General features: G+C 41.8%; 1 protein-coding gene across 1 annotated transcript in view; it reads right to left on the bottom strand.

Annotated features, from left to right (window-relative positions):
• The window catches only part of OXCT1 (3-oxoacid CoA-transferase 1), a 183,767-nt gene that overhangs the window by 86,864 nt on the left and 75,831 nt on the right, over window positions 1-21,072 (bottom strand). Inside the window, exons 7-11 of the mRNA XM_045285159.1 lie at window positions 18,088-18,101; window positions 15,031-15,077; window positions 9,660-9,767; window positions 8,257-8,371; window positions 42-136 (exon numbers count right to left, since the gene is read on the bottom strand). Of these exons, the coding sequence (XP_045141094.1) occupies window positions 42-136; window positions 8,257-8,371; window positions 9,660-9,767; window positions 15,031-15,077; window positions 18,088-18,101 (379 nt within the window). The remainder of the gene's footprint in view (window positions 1-41; window positions 137-8,256; window positions 8,372-9,659; window positions 9,768-15,030; window positions 15,078-18,087; window positions 18,102-21,072) is intronic.

The following is a 21,072-nucleotide window of genomic DNA, read 5'->3' as shown; positions in this document are numbered from 1 at the left end:
AAAAAAGGGGGGGGGGGCAGCAAACTTTAATTTTATCTTACCAAACCCAGGACTCCATTTTCACTTTGAAGATGCACAGTCATGTTTGGATTGATAAAGTTGCTGGCTAAGAGAGGGATTCCTATGCCCAGATTCGCTGGAATAGAAGAGGTATTAAGGTCCAACATATAGAAAGTGGAGAGATTGTGCCATAGATTGTCTGCTTACATGCAGCTGAACAGAGCCTTCTTGAAAGGTTACGTGCTCTGAATACAGCCACTGAATACACTTTTCAATCACTCTCTGGGCACTACTTTGTAATTTTTCTTTTTACTTCATAATTTTTCAAAATTCCTGTAAGACAGTCCTTACGTTAGTTAGAACACCAAATTTAGGGGCGCAGAAATTACTTGCCCTTTTAATGTTATGAAAACTTGCCCCCACTTTGAGAAGACTGAACCAATCCTTTTGCCACAAATTCTTCATCACAATCACCTTCATTGCTGCACTTGCACCTTTTAAATCACTGGAAAGGCTTACACCCTAGTAGGGCTCAAACAGAACCGTATGTGCCTAGTCTGGCTCACCGGCAAATCCCACTTGAAGAGCCAGGCAGGAGCAGATCCCGTTCGTAACCTGAGGACTGTCTGTATCTCTAATTAAGCTTAGCTTTTTTTACCTCGTAATATTAAAATGCTTTCCCATAAGAGCCATCGGACAGTGTACAATAAGACAAAATAATAATTTATAAATTATCAAGGGTTCATGAGGGAGATGGGGAAATGAGGAGCTGATGTCAGGGGCTTAGGTGGAAAGCAAATGTTTTGAGAATGATGAGGGCTATGAATGTGCAAATGTGCTTGACACAATTGATATGTGTATGGATTGTGATAAGAGTTGTATGAGCCCCTAATAAAATGATTTTTTTAAAAGATATCAAAATAGTGGCTTCAATCAGCTCCCCAAGAGCTGTTTGTTGTAAGACACAAAAGGCACCACTGGGTGGGTTTGAACTGCCAACTTCCTGGCTAGGAGTCCAGTGTCTAACCCATTGCACCAACTAGGGACTCTGAAAACAGTTTACTATTTTTTAATTTAAAAAAAAGTGCTTTGACGATGTTAAGTGCCAAACAGTGTTCTGTCTCCTGGAGATGACTCTGGCGCCTTTCTTTGGTAGACAGAACCTTCTTTACGACAAAAATAGGAAGTCAGTTTGAAGTTTCAAACCTCACCAGAATTTGGGCACAGAATGATGGCATTCTGATAAGATCCTAACAAGAGCGAAATCTTTATAGATCAAGACTAGAAAAAAATATAATTTGTGTTTGCTGTCTTATTATAAATCACAAAGCCCACCAGGAGAACTCAGTGCGCCAGTCACTTCTTCTGGGACCAGGAAGTCTACAGAGCCGTGAGAACAGTCACTGAAGTTGACCTCTTAAGTTTCAGCAAATACAAGTGAGACCATCGAACATGTAGTTTTTTAAGGTGTCAAAGAGCTGACTGACTGTGCTGAATTCCCCCAGACCTACACGGTCCAACCAGAGTCAGCCATGCTTTGTAGGCATTGATGAGGATTGGATCCAGGTCCTCCACCCAGGCAGCAAGCTGATCAAATCAGAGAGCCTCACACTGTCTGGAACGAGTGTGCATCTGTCTACCAACACAGCGCCCTTCAAACCTCAACAGAATCCATGCACAGATAATGACATTCTGATGGGATCCTAATAAGAGCCAAATTCTTAAAAACCAAGACCTTAAAATACATCTGTATGGCTCATCTCCCCGAGATGAGCCAGTCTGGGAGCGATGTAGCAACAATGAAAAATACAACTTTCCTCTAGTTCCTAAATGCTTCCTCCCCACCCTCACTATCATGATACCAATTCTACCTTGCAAGTCTGGCTAGACCAGAGTATGTACACTGGTACAGATAGGAACTGGAAATCCAGGGAAACCAGGGTGTATGATCCCTTCAGGACCAGTGGTGTGAGTGGCAATACTGGGAGGGTAGCGGGAGAGTGGGTTGGAAAGAGGGAACCGATTATAAGGAACTATATGTGACCTCCTCCCTGGGGGATGGACAACAGAAAAGTGGGTGAAGGGAGATGTCGGATAGGGCAAGATATGACAAAATAATAATTTATAAATTATCAAGGGCTCATGAGGGAAGGGGGAGCGGGGAGGGAGGGGGAAAAATGAGGACCTAATTGGAGGGGGGCTTAAGTGGAGAGGAAATGTTTTGAGAATGATGAGGGTAATGAATGTACAAATGTGCTTTACACAATTGATGTATGTATGGATTGTGATAAGAGTTGTATAAGCCCCTAATAAAATGATTGAAAAAAATATATTGAATCAATGAAAAAAATAATAATAATATGTAGGAAAACGAGGAGCTGATGCCAGGGGCTTACGTGGAGAGCAAATGTTTTGAGAATCATGAGGGTAATGAATGCAAAAATGTATTTTATACAATTGATGTATGTATGGATTGTGATGAGTTGTATGAACCCCCAGTAAAATGATTTTTTTAAAGAAAAAAAATACATCTGTATGTGCTGAGTTATTATAAACTACACAGAACACAGGGACAATTAGGTAAGCCAGGTCACTTCTTGTGGGAACAGAGTCTATGAAGCCCTGAAAATAGTTACTCAGTTGACCTTTTACTAAGTCAATCTGATGCAGAGCAATTTGTACTTTACTCCTCACATCCACACACGGAAGACATGGAGACATTCCACCGTGAGCCGGGGCTTTTGGGTCAGAGCATCCCAGACTATACGCCTGATAGCTCTTTCATCATGTGCTAGCATTTTCTCAGTTCTTAAACACTGTTTAAGAATTCAACTACCAGGGAGAGCAACATATAAACATTGGGTCGACGTGAGGGCATATGAAAAGATCCTATGTATTGACCTGTGTTGCAAATATTTTCCACAACAATAAATATACTATCTGAGCATAAAGAGCACGCTGTTGTTGTTATTGTTGTTGTTATTGTGTGCCGTGGAGCCTACCTTACTCACAGTGCTCTTACTGGACAGGGTAGAACTGCCCCACGAGGATATCCTAGGCTGAAGCCTTTCCTGGAGTAAATCACTAGGTCTTTGCTCCAGTAGAGGGGCTGCTGGATTCAAACTGCTAACCTTCCAGGTAGTAGCTGAATGCCATCATTTTCTAAAAAGTCAGTGTGCAATTATCAAAGGTAGACCAATTAACTGGGTCAGAGTAGAAACTCTCCTGACTTTTATCTGCAAGTCAACCTAGTGGACCTCCTGTCTTCCTGATGGCAAGAGATGGAAAGGCACCCATTCCATCTTCTCTCCCTGTTAGTTCTCAGCACAGCACAGGCATGAACTGAACACTTACAATCAGAACTAGAGAGAGGGGTGGAGGTGAAAAGAAAGGGTTCAAAGGGAACAGTTCCAGTCAAGGTGACAAATTGGACAAGCGTCCTCAGTGCCACTTTCCTGACCTTTTCCTCACCTGTGCAGTTTTTGGTTTTCTTCTTAATAAGCCCTAAAGGAGCCCTGATGGCGCTGTGGGATGAGCACTGGACTGCTAAGCCCAAGTTGTCAGTTCAAACGCACGCACGACCTGCTCCTTGGGCCGTCAGTTTCCACAAGTCTTTCTATTCTCAGAAACCATACAGGACAGAAATACTCTGCCTTATAGGGTCACTGTGACTCAATGGTAGTGGGAATGAGTCCTCATGACCGATCCTGTGCCCTTCAAGAAAACCTTATCAAGACTGTTGCTTTAGTCACCCTGTCTTCTGAACTGACTGCACTGCCTTGAACTTAACTAGCCCTTCGGATCCCCTCAGGGGTACTGGTGGCTCTGCCAGGTAGGGTTGGACTGTTAAATGCAAGGTCATCAGTTCTAACCCACCAGCAGCTCTTTGGGAGAAGGTATAGCTATCTGTTCCAGTAAAGATTAATAGCCTCAGAAATCCCAGATTGGGGGGCGGGGGTGTCTGTGAGTCATAAGGAGCTCCGGTAACACCGCATGTTACACACTGAGCTGCTTACAACAAAGTGAGTGGTTCAAACCCACCAGCCACTCCAGGAGAAAAATGAGAATAACTACCCTCGTAAACCTTGAATGTCTCAGAAACTCAAAAGGGCAGTTCTACGTTGTCCTCCTGGGTCGATGACAGTCTGAAACAACTCAATGGCAGCATGTTTGGTTTTTAGTGATGAATCAGAACAAATCTGGTAGCAGTGGGTGGGGCACAACTCTGCATAAAAGTATCTTTACTGGTTTCAAGCTTGCTTTAAAAACTGATGGAAAAATCAGTTCTTTGAACTAGCTGATCTTAACACAACATTTTTTTAAAGCACTCTAATGTAACTAAGGTAAGTGTATGACTGAGAGACTAAGGGAAATTGCCTGTATCCATGCACTAATGAGAGAGACACATTTAAACACATTCCATTTGAAATAAACCCGTGCATACAGGACATCATGCTTGATGGAGTAGACGGGCAGTGAAAAGGAGGAAGGCCCCTGACAAGCTGGATTGACATAGGGGATGCAGCAATGGCTCAGGAACGGGCGGTGTTTCCTTCTGTTGCTCGCAAGGTCCCTGTGAGTTGGAACGCAGCGATATGGAAACCGGGACCCTAGGAACGATACAGTCTGACTTACTCTCATATGATCTAATGTTAACACACTGAGAGCTCACAACATGGAAGACTTACTGGTGTTTGAATACAGTGAAAATTCAAATACCAACTGTACTGAATTATCTCTTCTTCAAAATAGGGCAGAATTTGAATCGTTCATTGAATAATCTTATAAAATATTAGACAAAGAAGGGTGCCTCATGGGATCTTTGCTAAGGGAAGAAAGCAGGTTGTTAAGGAGCCGGATCTTAGGTTTCAATGAAAAGCAAATGTCAGAAGTGGGAGACGGTAAATAGCACTGGTTACACCTAATACTTCGACAATTTGAAACCCTCATCAGGAGTAATCTCTTTTCCCAACAGCTTTCACCCAAATATCATATTGTAATAAAATTCATTATAAAAAACAGCTAAGCAAATTAGTGGTTACCATTTTGTTTCAGGAAGACTAAGATTATAACAATCCAATTTCAAGATCCTAGGCAAGCACCCTGTTATGGCTAATGTTTTATAGGATGATCCAATGAGTGGACCAAATTCTGTCTAACTATTTTTAAAATGAGATAATTCAGTACAATTAACATTTGGACTTTCACTGTGTTTAAATACTAGAAAGTTTGCTATACATTTGGCTTGCTAATCTTTGGGTTTTGGGACACATTTTATAAAAATCCATTAATTCCTTTAAAAACAGGATTTCAAATGGGTTCATTCTGGATCAACCCCTGGCTGAGAATTTGAACCCAGATAATACTGAATAAGAATCTATTTTTAACAAGATCCCCAGATGATTCTTATACAGATCCCCCAGGTAATTCTGTGTGTGCATGAGACTCATCTTGTGATCTTGTTAAATGTAGATTCTGACTCAGTATATCCATGATGGAAATGCATATTCTCAATAGGGGTTCAAAGCCCTGTTTAAAAGACCCCCATCTAGGTGAGGTCCACATACTGTGGCAGGGGTCAAACCCAATCCAGGAACACATAAGGAAGCCAACTAAATAGGAGGGGGAAAAGAAAAAAAAAAAAAGACACAGTAGTGCGGGAGTGGGGGGGACCCGGGGAGCAGGGCACTAACCCACCTAAGGGGAGGGTGCTGTTTATATCTCGACAGGAGAGAGAGACCAGGCTTCAACCTGACGCTGCTTCAAGATGTGAGTACAACAGAGAGGCATGGACCAGGGAACCAATAGAGAGATCTGCGGGGCCGGCCTGGCCTCAATCCCAACTACGTGGACACTTCCATCCCCTTCAGAAGAAGGCACTTCAGAGGAAGCACTGAAGTTGCAGCTTGGGGCGAGGGCCACATCTGATTAGAGCACACAGGAGAAATGACGAGGATGGAGGGATGGAGACAGAGGGCAACTCATCCTGGCCCACCAAGCCCCAAGGATGATATTCCCGCTCAGAGGAGATAAAACACAGAGGAAAACATAGGGCCAGCCCCACCATGAGACATGACATCCCTCACTGAACCAAAGTACTATGGTGGACAACACTGGAGACAGAGTGCAGGAATTGTGCCCAATCTGACCCCATCACACTGGGGCAAAACACTAAGGGCACGCAACAGAGCAGCAAGGGGAGCAAAGTGATGAATCCCTGGGGAATATCAAAAATAGATTTTGGAAACTAAGTGTGGCACCCCATTAGACTCAACTGAAAAACACTCATAAACGCCAACAAACAGACCTTGAACTACTTATAGCTTTTCCATTTTTGTTAGTGGCTTTTTAGTTGTTGTTGTTAATATTTAGTTGGTTTTGACTTCCTTTGTTGTTTTGTTTGACTTTGCCTGGTTTTTGCACTTGTTAATGTCTCTGCATGTCTATCTAGATAAGATAAGCGGGATAAACAATTCAGAGATGAAAAGAATGGGACCAATGGTTCCAGGGTGATACAGGAGAAGGGGAGGTGGGAGAAAGGAAAGTGGGAGGAACCAACCCAGGGCCAAGGGAACAACAAGTGAACTAAGATCAATGAAGAGAAGGGTGTGGGATGCCTAGTGGGGGCATAATCAAGGGCAATGTAGGAGCAAAGCATTACTAAACCCGAATGAAGGCCGAACATGATGGTGGAACAAGAGGAAAGTAAAAGGAAATAGAGGAAAGAACCAGGAGGCAAAGGACACGCACAGAGGCCTAAATACAGGCATGTACATATGTAAATATATTTATATATAACGAGAGGGGAATAGGTCTATGTACTTATGTCTATATGTTAAGACTTAAGATTGCAGATTGACATTGGGCCTCAACTCAAATACTCCCTCAACACAAGAACACTTTGTTCTAATAATCCGGCATCTGTGATGCTCACCTTCCTGACACAATCCCAGAAGACCAAATGGGTGCATAAGCAAATGTGGTGAAGAAAGCTGATGGTGCCTGTCTATCAAAAGATATAGCATCTGGAGTCTTAAAGGTTTGAAGATAAACAAGCGGCCAAATAGCTGAGAAAAGCCCACATGGAAGAAGCACACTAGTCTGTGTGATCATGAGGTGTCGATGGGATCAGGTGTCCCAGAACAAAATCATCCCCAATGTGAATGGGGTGTGGGGTGTGGGGGAAGGTCCCAGAGTGGAGACCCAAAGCCAATCTGTAAACTATTGGATATCCCCTCACAGAAGGGTCACAAGGAAGAGATGAGCCAGTCAGGGTGCAGTACAGTACCAATTAAACACATAACTTTCCTCTAGTTCTTTAATGCCTCCTTCCACCCCACTATCATGACCTCAATTCTACCTTACAAATCGGATTAGACCAGAGCATACACACTACTACAGGTAAGAGCCTACAACACAGGGCATCCAGGATAGATAAACCCCTCAGGGCCAACAATGAGAATAGAGATATGAGGAGGATTAGGGGAAGGTGGAGGGAGAAAGGGGGAATCAATCACAAGAGTCACCATATAACCCCCTCCCAGGGGGATGAACAACAGAAAAGTGGGTGAAGGGAGATAGAGGAACATGTAAGATATAAAAATAATAATCTATAACTTATTGAGGGTTCATGCCGGAGGGTGGTTGTGGGAGGGAGGGGGAAAATGACGAGCTGATACCAAGGGCTCAAGCAGAAAGAAAATGCTTTGAAAATGATGATGACAGCACATGTGAAAATGTGCTTCACACAATGGATGATTGTATGGATTGTGATAAGACATGTAAGAGCACCCAATAAAAGTATTTAATAATAAATAAATAAAGAGAAGAACCCCCCTCCCCCAACCAGGGAGGTGAACAGCCTTGCTCTACTGCAGTGTGCAATGATTCTGTTTTGTTTTTTCTGTATATGAAATCCAGAATGGGCAGGACTATGGAGACTGACTGCACTGATGGGTTTCTTGAGGGGTTGGGTGGGGAAGGTTGGAGAAGAGAGGCAGAGCTGAGGACGACGTGTACAATGGGGAAGTACATGTTCTAAAGTGGACTGTGGAGATGATTGTAAGCTCTTATTAATATGATTCAAATACTGACTTGTATAACATGTGAGATATATGCCAATAAAACTGTTATAAATAATTTATTTAAGTTACCATGGAATAGAGTGGAACTGCTATGGAAGAGCCCTCATAGCCTAAGCAGTCAGGTGAAAGTGAAAGCTATGGCTCTACCTAGCCCCACAAGGACAAAGGATACCAAACATGCCGTCTTCAAATTCCAGAGCTGCCCGCTTGATAATACGTTCCCTTGTGTTATCTCCAGCTTTGCCAGATTTGGTTTTTCCGTCTTCCTCTTTCCGGATTGAAAGACGCTTTAAAATAAGCAGAAATTAATTCTTCACAGTTGAAAAGTGAGCCATGTATTGTATCACTGCTGAGATAGAGTTTTTCATGGACAAAAATGTAACTCTCTCCCATTACTACAGTGAGGCAAATCTGCAATATAATGGAGAGTTTTTTTAAAAAGAAGGAAAGAAAAGGAATTAACCTGGGTAACACTGGGTGACAGAAATCATTCTTTGGGAAGTAAATGAAATAGGTAAGATGTGTTTGAAGAAGAGGAGAGACCTGTCTGTCTCTTTGAAGCAAACAATCCCATCACTGTCACACTGGCTGCTATTGCTGTTACTCTTCAGACTCCAGCGACCGAATTCTCCGCAGGTGCTCAGGGATTGAGACAGAACAAAGAAAAAGGAAGAGACCTCGGGAGTCTGTTTTTGCAGGGCTGTCAGGACGTGTTCACCAGGTGCTGTTGCTGCCAACTGCTTATTTCCACCTGCAGATCCTAGACTGATTTTGCTACAAGTGCATAACAAGAACAAATCATTAAAAGATATGGAAATACGCAAGAAACTATTTCAATCATAAACTCACTCTGGTTCCTGTTTGCAAACACTCTATTCTTTTTCCCTAGTCCCCTGGCATTAGTTTGGAATTTCAGAATGCCTTTCTGATTGACGTCCAGGGGGAAGCAGTTATCTCTGATTCCCTAATATCTCCTGTTCGTTATTACATGCCTACTCCGTCGCTAGTCCTTGGGTATTTCTGTACCTTGATATTGATTCTGGCCAAGCTCATTGGCCTTTATGTTCTCGGTGTTCTTGAATTGCCTCCAATGCACTTGGCATCCCTCCTTGCCATGGTCTCATACCCACCAGCTGTCCAAAGCTAATGGAAAATGATGTTCTTTCTGCTCTATATCAGAGTGCAAAGCAATCTCAAGATAAATAGACATTCAAGATAGAATTTGAAACAATAAATGTTCAAGAGCAGTGAGGCCTCCGAAGCCCTTCTTATCTTTCTCTGTCTTCAGGCAAAACCATGCATAAGTTAAAGCAGTGACGCAGCCTGTCTGGAACAGTCTAGAAAAAGATCTGACTTCATGATTTATACCTTGGCAACACAAGCCACTATCAGGCTGGACAAGAACACAAACCTGGTACCCGGTACAAAATGTGTGTGCCCTTACAAAGGGCGCATGGAGAAGCACTCATGACTGCTCAACTCCAATGCAATCATTCTGTTACGATATGGGATGGCCTCAGTGAAACACAGCTCTGTCCCCGCCAGGAGTACCAGCAAACCAGCAGCGTCAATTACCTCAATTCTTTTCTCATATGCTTCTCCTTTTATAAGGCGATGCACATAGATCTTGGGAATATGGATGTCTTCTGGAGCAAAGGCGCCAATGCCCACAATTTCTTCAACCTAGATAAAGTAAAGTTAACAGTTAAATGAGATAAAGAAAGGGGAAAATAGTATTTTACTATTTGAGAAAAGTAGTATATATATACATCTTCTTCTCATACTTAAATCATATATAATGTATGGGTATAATGTGCATATATTATATGTATGCACATATTAATATCAAATGCAGGTAAAAGTTTTCTGAAGAAAATTTAATAAATGGTTAAACCAGTACATCAACAGGGAACTGCCAGAAATTGAAGCTAGATTCAAAAAGAGTTCATAAAATAAGGGAAATCATAGATGACATCAGGTGAGTCTTGGCTGAAAGCAAAGAATGCCAGAAAGATGTTTACTTGTGTTTCATTGACCATGCAAAAGCGAACGGTGTGGATCATAACCAAATATGGATAACATTGCAAAGAAGGGGGGTTCCAGAACACTTTATTGTACTCAGGAGTAACCTATAGATAGCCCAAGAGGAAGTCACTGAAACCAAACACGGATACTGCATGGGCCCAAATCAGGGATGGTGTGAGTCGGGCTTGTAGCCTTTCACCTTATTTATCCAATCTATATGCTGCCATACTTACTCAATTTATAGGTGGAGGAAAAAAATCTAAGATACTGCATTATATTCAAAAGAATTGGGCATCAAGGTTGGAGGAAGACTCATTAGCCATCCTGCGATATGCAGATGACACCACAGTACTTGTTGACAACAAAGAGGCCTTGAAGCACTTATTGATGAGGATCAAAGGCTTAAGTATGTATTACATCTCAACAGAAAGGGAACAAAAATCATGCCAAATGGAACAATAAGCAACACCACAATCAACTGATAAAACAATAAATTTTTTACAGTTTTCATTTTACTTACATCCACAATCAATGGCAATGGAAACAGTTGTTAAGAAACCAAACAACTTATTTCACTGGGAAAATCGACAGCAAAAGATTTCCTTTACAATGTCAAAAAGCAAAGATGCCTCTCAAGGACTAAGGTGTGCCTGACCCAAACATGGTATTTGCAACTCGATGATACCTAAAACAATATACAGTGAACCCTCGTTTATCGCGGTTAATCGGTTCTAGACCCTACCGTGATAAATGAAATTCCGCGAAGTAGGATTCCTTATTTGTAAATCAAATATTTTCGTAGTTAGAGCATAGAGGACATGAAAAAACACCCTTTAGTCACCATTACACTCGCAAGCAATTACAGTACACTGTACAAAAGCAAAAATGCATCTGATACGTAGCTCCGATATGTAGCGATGCAGACAGAAGCGTGTACAGTTTGAGCCAATCAGTGGCAGTAATGACAGAGCATGCGCTGTTACGCAAAAACCGCGATAGAGTGAAGCCGTGGAAGTCGAAGCGCGAAGTGGCGAGGGTTCACTGTACATACATCCACATCTATGTATGTGTATGTGTTTTGTGTACATAGACATGAAATCAGTACTATGCCCTCTAGAACCACAAGAGGGAAGATATTTGAACATATGTGTTCCAACAAAAAAAAATACAAAGCACACAAATTTAGAACTTAATCTTGACCTAAAAAAAAGAAATTTCAGTTACAAATTTATCAAGTAGTTTGTCAAGACAGCTGCTAGAATGTTCACAAAATTACTGCTAAACTACACAAATCTTGAGAGCACATTTCTTCAGACCCATATTTTCAAAATTAATGGGAAATTTATCATATCAAAGACAAAAATCTGTAACAACATCTGCTTGGTCAATTGAGCTTTTTAAATATAGATGCAAATGCTATTTGTAACGGATTTTAATTATTCCTGCTGTTAGCTTCCTAAGATTGTGATAAAACACCCATAGCTGAAATAATTTTAAAGACAGTTCACTAATTTCAATATGGAAGTTTTAAAAAAGAAATGTTAATAACTCACAATATTGCCATTAAATTCATTTACAGAGCCAAAAAAGGTATTAAAATAAGGCTAAAAGCCCAAAATCAGTCCATTTCAGAATTCATATATTTTTTAAAGGACAAAGGGAAAAAATGTTTCATACTATAAAAAGAATTAAGATGACAATGTTCAAGAAAACCTACTGTCAATAACGTGGTGACATAATTAGCTTAATTGTGAGTTCTAAGCTTAATAGATATATTACACTAAAACAAACAATCATTTACTCAAATTAACCAACGTGGACAAGAGAACTAAATTCCAACTTGTCTCCTAAGCTATTAACTGAGTCCTACATTGTTTTCTGAGCTTGGGTTCTAAAGGTCCCTTATGCTACTCTACTAGCCTATATCTTCACTGGGTCCTTCCCTAAATACTAGGGCTTACAGGTGACGCTTTATGGTTATGCATTGGGCTGCAAACCTCCAGGTGGGCAGTTTGAAACCAGCAGCAGCCCTATGGGAGAAAGAAGAGTCTTTTTCTACTCCTGTAGAGAGTTACAGTCTCAGAAACCCACAAGGGCAGTTCCACCCTATCCTAGAGGATCACTATGAACCATCATCAACTCAAGGTCAAAAAGTAAAGTTTATACAATGTTCCCAAATAGCTAGGGAAAAAAGATCAGGACACAGTGAATGAAAGTTACTTTCTTTGATAAACAGCAGGATACTGACCAAGAGTAAACAAAATGCCCTAAGGAATTGTCAATAAGCATGTGGGCCATGGAAGAAGCACACCAGCCTGTGTGGTCATGAGGTGGCAATGGGATCAGGTCATCAGGTATCAAAGAGCCAGAACCAAAAAATCATATCAATGTGAATAAGCAGGAGCACGGAGCGGAGACCCAAAGCCCATCTGTAGACAAATGGAAATCCCCTAACAGAAGGGTCACAAGGAAGAGATGAGCCAGTCAGGGTGCAGTTTAGCACCAATTAAACACACAACTTTCTTCTAGTTCTTTAAAGCTTCCTTCTCCCCCACTGTCATGACCCCAATTCTATCTTACAAACCTGGCTAGACCAGACAGAGCATGTACATGGTACATATATATAAGCTGGAAACAGGGAATTCAAGACAGGTAAGCCCCTCAGTACCAATAAGGAAAGTAGCGATACCAGGAGAGTAAGAGGAAGGTGGGGGGTTGAAAGGTGGAACCATGAGGGAGGTAGGGAAAAAACAAGGAGCTGATACCAAGGGCTCAAGTAGAGAGAAAATGTTTTGAAAATGATGATGGCAACAAATGTACAAATGTGCTTGACACAGTGATATATGTATGAATTGTGATAAGAGCTGTATGAACCCCCAATAAAATTATTTTAAAAACAATAAGCACATGGAGATAATTGGATGAAAATATAGACCTAGATTCATCTAGGGGTGTGTTGGGGTTGGGGAGAGGGAACCACATCACTATGCTCTGCAACTTCCCCTACAAAGCGCAACTGCTCTGGCCGTCTCCTTGCAAGGTGGAGGCCAGGTGAAAGCAAGTTGAGAGAGGAAGGATGTTGACACCTCTCCAGCTTCCAGTCATTCGGCCTCATTAACATCTTACTCACTTGCAGCCTTCTGAGAAGTTCTTCCACCACATATCTGGCAGTTTGGGTACTTTCCAATCACCTCATATACATGTGAAAGTGAGAAAATGAACACAGCAGACTGCAGAAGTGATGCATTGGAAACTGTGATGCTAGCGGAAGTATCCTGGACTGCTTGAACTAACTACTCTGACTTGGAAGAAGTCCAGCCAGAATGCTCCTTAGAAAGACGGAGAATCTTCATCCAGAGTTTGAACGTGACCTCAGGAACCAGTCCCTGCAAAGAACATCGTGCTTGGCAAACTAGAGGGTCAGTGAAAAAGACCTACAAGGAGATGGACTGACAGAATCACTGAATAGGCAAATCACCAGGTGGTGTTTGGGGGTTTTTGGTTATGGTGATTCGGAAATGACTGGATGACATTTAAAAAGAAGTTGTCCTTGAGTTTTCAAACAAATTTACATATTAATCCATTGCCCTGAGGATATGTAACAAAACCTATTACTCATGAGAATACTGACCACAGTATCCCTGATAAGAATGTGTTGGGCTATGAACAATATAACTTTCCTCTAGTTCTTAAACAATACAACTTTCCTCTAGTTCCTAAATGCTTCCCCCGCCCCAGCCCCACCCACTATCATGATCCGAATTCTACCTTACAAATCTGGCTAGACCAGAGCATGTACACTGGTACAGATAGGAACTGGAAACTCAGGGAGTCCAGGGCGATGATCCCTTCAGGGCCAGTGGTGTGAGTGGCGATACCGGGAGGGTGGAGGGAGGGTGGGTTGGAAAGGGGGAACTGATTACAAGGATCTACGTATGACCTCCTCCCTGGGGGACGGACAACAGAAAAGTGGGTAGGGAGATGTTGGACAGGGCAAGATATGACAAAATAATAATTTATAAATTATCAAGGGTTCATGAGGGATGGGGGAGCGGGGAGGGAGGGGAAAAATGAGGTGCTGATGCCAGGGGCTTAAGTGGAGAGCAAATGTTTTGAGAAAGATGAGGACAAAGAATGTACAAATGTGCTTTACACAATTGATGTATGTATGGATCGTGATAAGAGTTGTATGAGCCCCTAATAAAATGATTTTTTTTAAAAGAGAGAGAAAACCAAAAAAAAAAAAAAAAGAATGAGTTGTGAACAGCCCAATGGACAAGAGGCTAAAGATAAAATAAATACTGGTCTGCCCCCAGGAGTCCACAGTGCACTCTCCTAAGGCTGACTGATCCTGAGAACTACTTATGACCTAATGTTACTTAAAAATGTAAGATTCTGCATAAGTAAATGCTCTCGTATGTGACACTTGGGCACAGTGACGCCTATGCCTAGGAAAAAAAGAAAAGCATATGCACGGAAATACTGACATTTGTTCACGTTTTCCATTTATTCTTATAATTAAGGAGGAAATCCCATAAAGGGAAAAACACTACTTCAAAAAAATGCAATAGGGACTAAGTATGTCATTAGCAAACTATGAAATACGAAAGTAGGGGAAAGTGATAAATTACACAACTCATTAAAAATGAATCAAAGAAGGCACGTTAACAAGAAAAGAGAGAGAAACTGCGGTAGCTGCACTCTGAAGGCGGTTGCAGCGTTATGGAGTACTTAAGGACATGTTTTGCTACATGTGCAAAGGGAATGGGCTGAACGATGTCCATTCCTAATTCTGCTCCAAAAGCCCGGGCACTTGCATCTCTTGCTTGAATTGTCACAGCAGTTGCCTGATTGTCTTTTCCCTTCAGTGAGCACAAAGAAAATAATGTTGGTGACATTTTAAAAGGAAAGTGTTCCTCACTTCAACCAAAAATGTTGACGATGCCGAGAACCAATCACTGTTGTAGTCTGGTTCCACCAAAATCAACCCCAAAAACATCGCACCTGGAGACAAAGCTTCATTTCCAAGGGCAATTACATAATGCCTTCCATACATTTCACAACAAATAGACTGACTAGAAGTGTCCTGGATAAACAGCTCTGATGAAAGGCAAGAATACAGTTAAACATAATCATTTTCACGCTTTGTCACCCTAATATGAATGATTTTCATATTGTAGAAAATACATATGCAGCATTTGTCAAAACAACATCAACACTCAACAGTATTAAAAACTTCTATACAGAAAGCAAAGCTTTCTCAGAGTTGGTTAGCAGAGTTAATAGCAAATGAAGAAAATAGTTGAAGTACAAACCCAAAGATGAAAGCATATGCTTTCAGACAATCTGTGAAAAGAAATATGGAAAAATTGAAGAGGCAGAACTATCTCAGTGCTAGCTGTGAACGGCACTGAAGTCTCCTGTGCTAGTTTTGTGTGACCTTGCAAAAATAAATAAGAGCCAAGGGATGGGGGTGGGGGAGAAGCACAGAAAACAAAACCCACAGCCACTGGCCGATTCCCACTCACTGCGGTGCAGCAGAGGGGAATGCTCGATGAGATCAGGCTAGAGCATCAGGTCAGAGTCTAAGGAAAACTGAGAGGAAAAAGATGAACACAATGAGCTCACTAGAAGAAAAGTTCAAGCAAAAGACTGCAAGAGCACTCACGAAAGATGACAGACTGCACCTCTTTGAAAGTAGGAGTGGATGAAATTAAGGGGGAAAGTGGGTGGAAAGCTGCCTTGTGGTTGGCTGCTGTGCTGAGATAGCCTCGCTCTCTCTATAAATAGAGGGAGATCTGGCAGCAGACTAGACTTGAAGGACTGCTAGTCTCTCACATCAAAGGAAAGCTTCTTTAGGGTTCAAACTGGGCCACTTGACCTGAAGGCTTGGGGCCCTAGCCTGGAGGAATAACAAGGTCAGTTATTATACTGTAGCTTGAAAAGACAATGTCTGCATCCCACTTTTGTGAGTAAAGATGGAGGTCTTAACAGCTTGGGAATGGGCATCTAAGGTGCTACTCTTGGCCTCTGGTGAGTGAGGGAAATTAAAGCTGCATGAAAGCAATTCGTCCACAGGACTAATGGACTAGACGACCTAAATGGTGCCCACTCACCAAAGCTAACTGCCCTGAAGGGATGCACAGCAGATGGTCCTGGATAGAGTCTAAAAATGTGGACTGAAACTCAAAATCATGAAAGAGATGGGGGGGCACCGGAGAGAATGGTCCCCAGTCCTCCTTCAGCTCTGGAAACATACCCATCTCCATGACTCAGCCTGCACCCAAACAACAGGCAGGTCTACCAGGGAACATAACAGAAGGGAACCAACCGCACACGTCTTAGAGTGGTCAACTATTTGAGATCCAAAGGGCAACATTTAACCAAGGATAAAATTCAGAAGGGTCAGGATAAACCAAACCAATTGCATCAGTTCTGGCTCATGAAAGGAGGAAATGAAACGGGAAATACAGGGAGGAAGAGGAGTAAGTGACCCTACATTGAGAGCATTGGGATCGCAGTGAATGAATAATACCAAATGTGCATGAATTATGGGATGTGAAACTGATGATCTGCGCTGCAAGCCTTCACCCAATTCACAACAAAAAGGCAAAAACAAAAATAAAACCATCAAACTGATGAAAATGACTAGGCTTACTGGTTAGGTAAAGATTGCTGGCAACCCCCAGACTACAGCGTATGGTCACCCTTCAAGCCTGGAAAAGATCTCATGCCCTAGGCTCAAGATTCAGCCAAACCATCGGTCTATAGCATGAACACTACCACTAGGGAGGTACACACTCCACAGCACAAACTGAGACCAAAAGGGTAGTGTCTGCCCAAGACCAAGTTCAGAAGTCAGAAAGAATGAGTATGGAAACTGAGACAACACGGAGGAAATCGGATACGTGATGTTACATTGTGGAGCTTGTATCCGAGGACCTGAAACAAAGCGTGTGTGAACTGTGAAGTACAAGGTGATTTTCTCTGTAAACCTGTTCTGTTTTTCTGTAAACCCATTTCAAAATAAAAAGGTTGTTTCGGTAGCTGTTCTTTTTAAGTATCACTGCAGAGCCGTATCAGTGTGTCCTCAGATGAGACCATCATGGAGGAAAGGTAGCAAAAAGCAACACAGACTTCTCCCGGCACGATGAATAGTTCTCAGGCAGCACCATCTGGTACATCTAAAATTCCAGACACTGGAGGCTTCTCTAATTAGTACTTGTCTTCAGTCATTAGCAGAAAAATAGAGGCTAAGAAATGTTAATGGTTATTGATCTGAACTTTGTTTTAAAAGGTTGCATTCTCTCCAATTGTGCCCTCTTGTACTATATAATTCTGGGGGGGGAAAGTTTTATTTTATAGCTTGGAATAGGAGAAGACCTAATCTCTTGGTGATAATGTTTGTATCGTGACTTGACAATTATTTGTCTCGGGTAAGGGAGCAAGAAAAGTTTCAAGGTATCATAACTTTGTCATTTTTCACTTTATCGCAGTTAACTACCTCAATCCAGTACAGCCACAAAAATGGGTCTACCCCTTAAGTTATTGGTGGAAAATGCTGCACACCTGCAAAACATACCCAGGAACAATTCAAAGGGAGGACTGCTGTGGGAGGAGGAAGAATCACAGACCAGATTTTTGCCTGAGTCATTTTAACATTCGAAAAGGCTTAGGACGAACAGTCTTCCTTTGCCAAGAAATTTTAAAAAAACAAAAAAACAATCAATAATGCTTCAAATCCCAAATTAGCAAAAAGCAGTAGAAGAGTAGAAAATATGGGAAGCTGTGAGCAATAACCAGAAAAATTAAAAGTTAGATGCTTCGCAGCTCCAGGTGTAAATTTAACACAGTTGCTGTTAAGTCCCATCAACTTGGTTCCAACTCACAGCAACCACAAAACACTGCCCTGCCTTTAGCACACGTACAACCTCTGCTATGCTTCAGTCCATTGTGGCAGACCCCAGGTCGACCCAACTCCTTGAGGGTGGTCTTCCTTTCCTTTCCGAAGAGAAAACTCTTTTACTTTACCGAGAATGATGTTCTTCTTCAGGGACTGGTCTCTGCTGATAACATGTCCAAAGTACTAGAGACCAAGTCTTGCCATCCAGAATTTCAAGGATTTTTCTGGCTGTCTGTGGTAGTTACATAATTTCATGTCAACTTGATAAATAAAGTGATGGGGTGGCGTTTAGCCTGTTAATCAGGTCGCAGCCTGATGAGGCTTCCAGGTGGGTGTGACCGTCTCATGAGGAGGATTCTGGGAACTTCCTCTCTTTCTCCCTGAAAGTGGGCCACACTCTCTCTCTGCTTCACCTTCCTGTTGAGGAGACACACTCACGAGCTGGAAGAGCCACATGGAGACAACATGATGGCAGCAGAGCCCTGGAGACGCATCCACCACTGGTGGATCCACAAGACTGCATCCACCAGCCTGTGATCTTCCTGCATTCTGCATCATTGCATGTGACTGTGTGAGTCTGAAAGTGATTAATGGACTAGTATCCAATTTATGGGCTAACAGTGGACTTAAGGACTTGATTTGGACTGAGCTGGGATGCTTTAATATACAATTTCTCTTCCATATAAAGCTCTTTCCTGTACATTTATGAATGCCCCTGGATTTGTTCTCTAGTCAACCCGGACTAATCTGTTCTCTCAAAACAGATTTGTTTGTTTCTTCTGGGAGTTCATATTATTGAAACCTGGCAAGAGAGCAAAAGGAGAGAAAGCTAGACCAGGGGGAAAAGCAAGAGTGGTTCCCTTGTAGTTGAGTGGGGTCTTTAATGAAGCTTTAAGCTATTTTACACAGATATTTCCACAGAGATTGAGAACTGGCACCATTTTGTGGACTACATTTTCCAGAATCCCTTGCACCCAATGTCATCTATCATTAATAGAGCATTCTTGGGCTGAAGTGGCCCATGCCCCATTGGAACTTTAGAATACCTTTGGACGCATGTGCTCATAGAAGGCATTACCTCAATTGCACTAGTTATGGCTCTCCCTCCTCAGAGCCTCTAAGAAAATTCTCCAGCATTGCCTGTGTGTCTGACCAAGCAGGTCCTATTCAAAGTCATATGTTGGCTCTCATGAGCTTGTTTTATTTTCTTCCATTTCAACCTGAACTTGCATATGAATAAGTGATAGCTTGTTCTACAGTAGGACCTTGGTCTGGTTTTAGCTGCTGATATTGACCTTCTCCATCATGTCTCCCCACAGATGTAGTCCATTTGATTTCTGTGTAGTCTATCTGGAGAAGCCCAAGTGTATAATCATCTTTTGTGTTTGTTGGGAAAAAGTGAGTTGCTATGAACAAGTCATTAGTCTCGCAAAATCTATCATGTGATCTCCAGTTTTGTTTCTATCACCAAGGACACATTTTCTACCTGTTGTTCCTTCCTCTTTGTTTATAACCTTCACATTCCAATCACCAATAATTATCTATGCATCTTGATCACATGCTTAACCAATTTAAGACAGAAGTTAGCAGAATCTTTCCATTTCTTCATCACCAGGTGCCTACTCTATATGTAATTACTTCTTGATGTAAAGTTCTTTCTTATACATCTATGAGTGTCACTGGATTTGTTTCTCTAGTCTACCCGGCCTAACACAACCCCGCAACCAAAAGAACTAAATGGTGTCCAACTACCACTACCAACTGTTCTGACCAAGATAAAAGGGGAGAAAAAGTATAAAGCAGAACTCAAATATTTATGTACTTTTAAATGCCAGATAAACTGTAACAGTAAAGGCCAGTGTACTTGCCCCCAGAGACAGTTAGCCTTAGGCACTCTTTAAACCTAGAACCAACTGATCCTCAGATTAGAAGAGAAATCCCTGCTCTAATGGTGTGATGTCTTCAGTCCACCCATACACAACAATGTCATTGAGGCCCAAAAGGAAATCATCAAGCACACTCGGAGCTCATTATGGCTAAAGGGCAAGGCGCGGAGTACCACTGGCACTACGGAAAAGCTGCACTGCTGTCTTTGACACAGAGGACAGTCTCAGGCTGGCGCCTTCCAAGCAAGTAGTTACTGCAAGTCTCACTAAGAAAAACAATACTCAAATGAGTTCAAGCACATTTCTAAGTGCGCCAAGAAAAGTACACCCCTCCAAGAATAGTAGCTTTATACCAGTTGACCTAACTTGAGTCCGTTTCTCTTTCTTATAATCATGTGAGCTTTTTCATTCAATTAAAACAGGATGGCAGAGATAGCATTTGTCTTGTTTCAGCGGCAAGAACAGTTGTACTTGACTGATTGTTTCCTTTCAAATCATACACTATTAATTGTACAAATTAACACCTGTTTCCCAGTTGGCATCTTGTGGGTCATACATACTTGCTGTTTTAATTCTTAATCCCAATTCTAGCTCCATTTTGCAGCCCTACTATTGTGACCCCATCGCGAACAAATAGTACTGTCCTTACCCTCTAACAACTTTGAAGCAAAATGGGTATAAATAGCACTTTTATCAAACCTGAGACTGATATAAGACCAGAGAACATAGTGAATACCATGAAGACAGAAAACGATCTTACCGGAAAGAAAAACAAAATGAGCAATATTAACGAAATGAAATGCAACCGGAATTAATGTTCATATTGTAAAATAATACCTGGTCTAATATCTTTGAAAAAAACTATCTAAGCACAGTACAACAAGTCTCATGTGACAGAGAAAGCCAAAAACATCAAAAACAATTTTTACTTCTACAAGTGGACCAACTTCAGGGTTAATAATAACCCCTTTCATCCGGATGTCCCTCATTACAAAACAAACCCATTCCCCACAATGTCTCCTCTGAAACCAGGAATTGAGAGGGAAAAACCAGTGAAGTAGATAAAAGAAAAGCTTTCCTTAAAATAACTCAACTGTGGGGACTGAGCATGATAGTGGGACAGGAGGAAAGTCAAGGGAAATAGAGGAAAGAGCTGGGAGGCAAAGGGCATTTA

The sequence above is a fragment of the Echinops telfairi genome, unplaced genomic scaffold, assembly GCF_000313985.2.
Source record: "Echinops telfairi isolate 266 unplaced genomic scaffold, ASM31398v2 ScPeMD7_7469;HRSCAF=8507_1, whole genome shotgun sequence".
NCBI lineage: Eukaryota > Metazoa > Chordata > Mammalia > Afrosoricida > Tenrecidae > Echinops > Echinops telfairi.
This window is presented reverse-complemented; position numbering and strand designations above follow the sequence as displayed.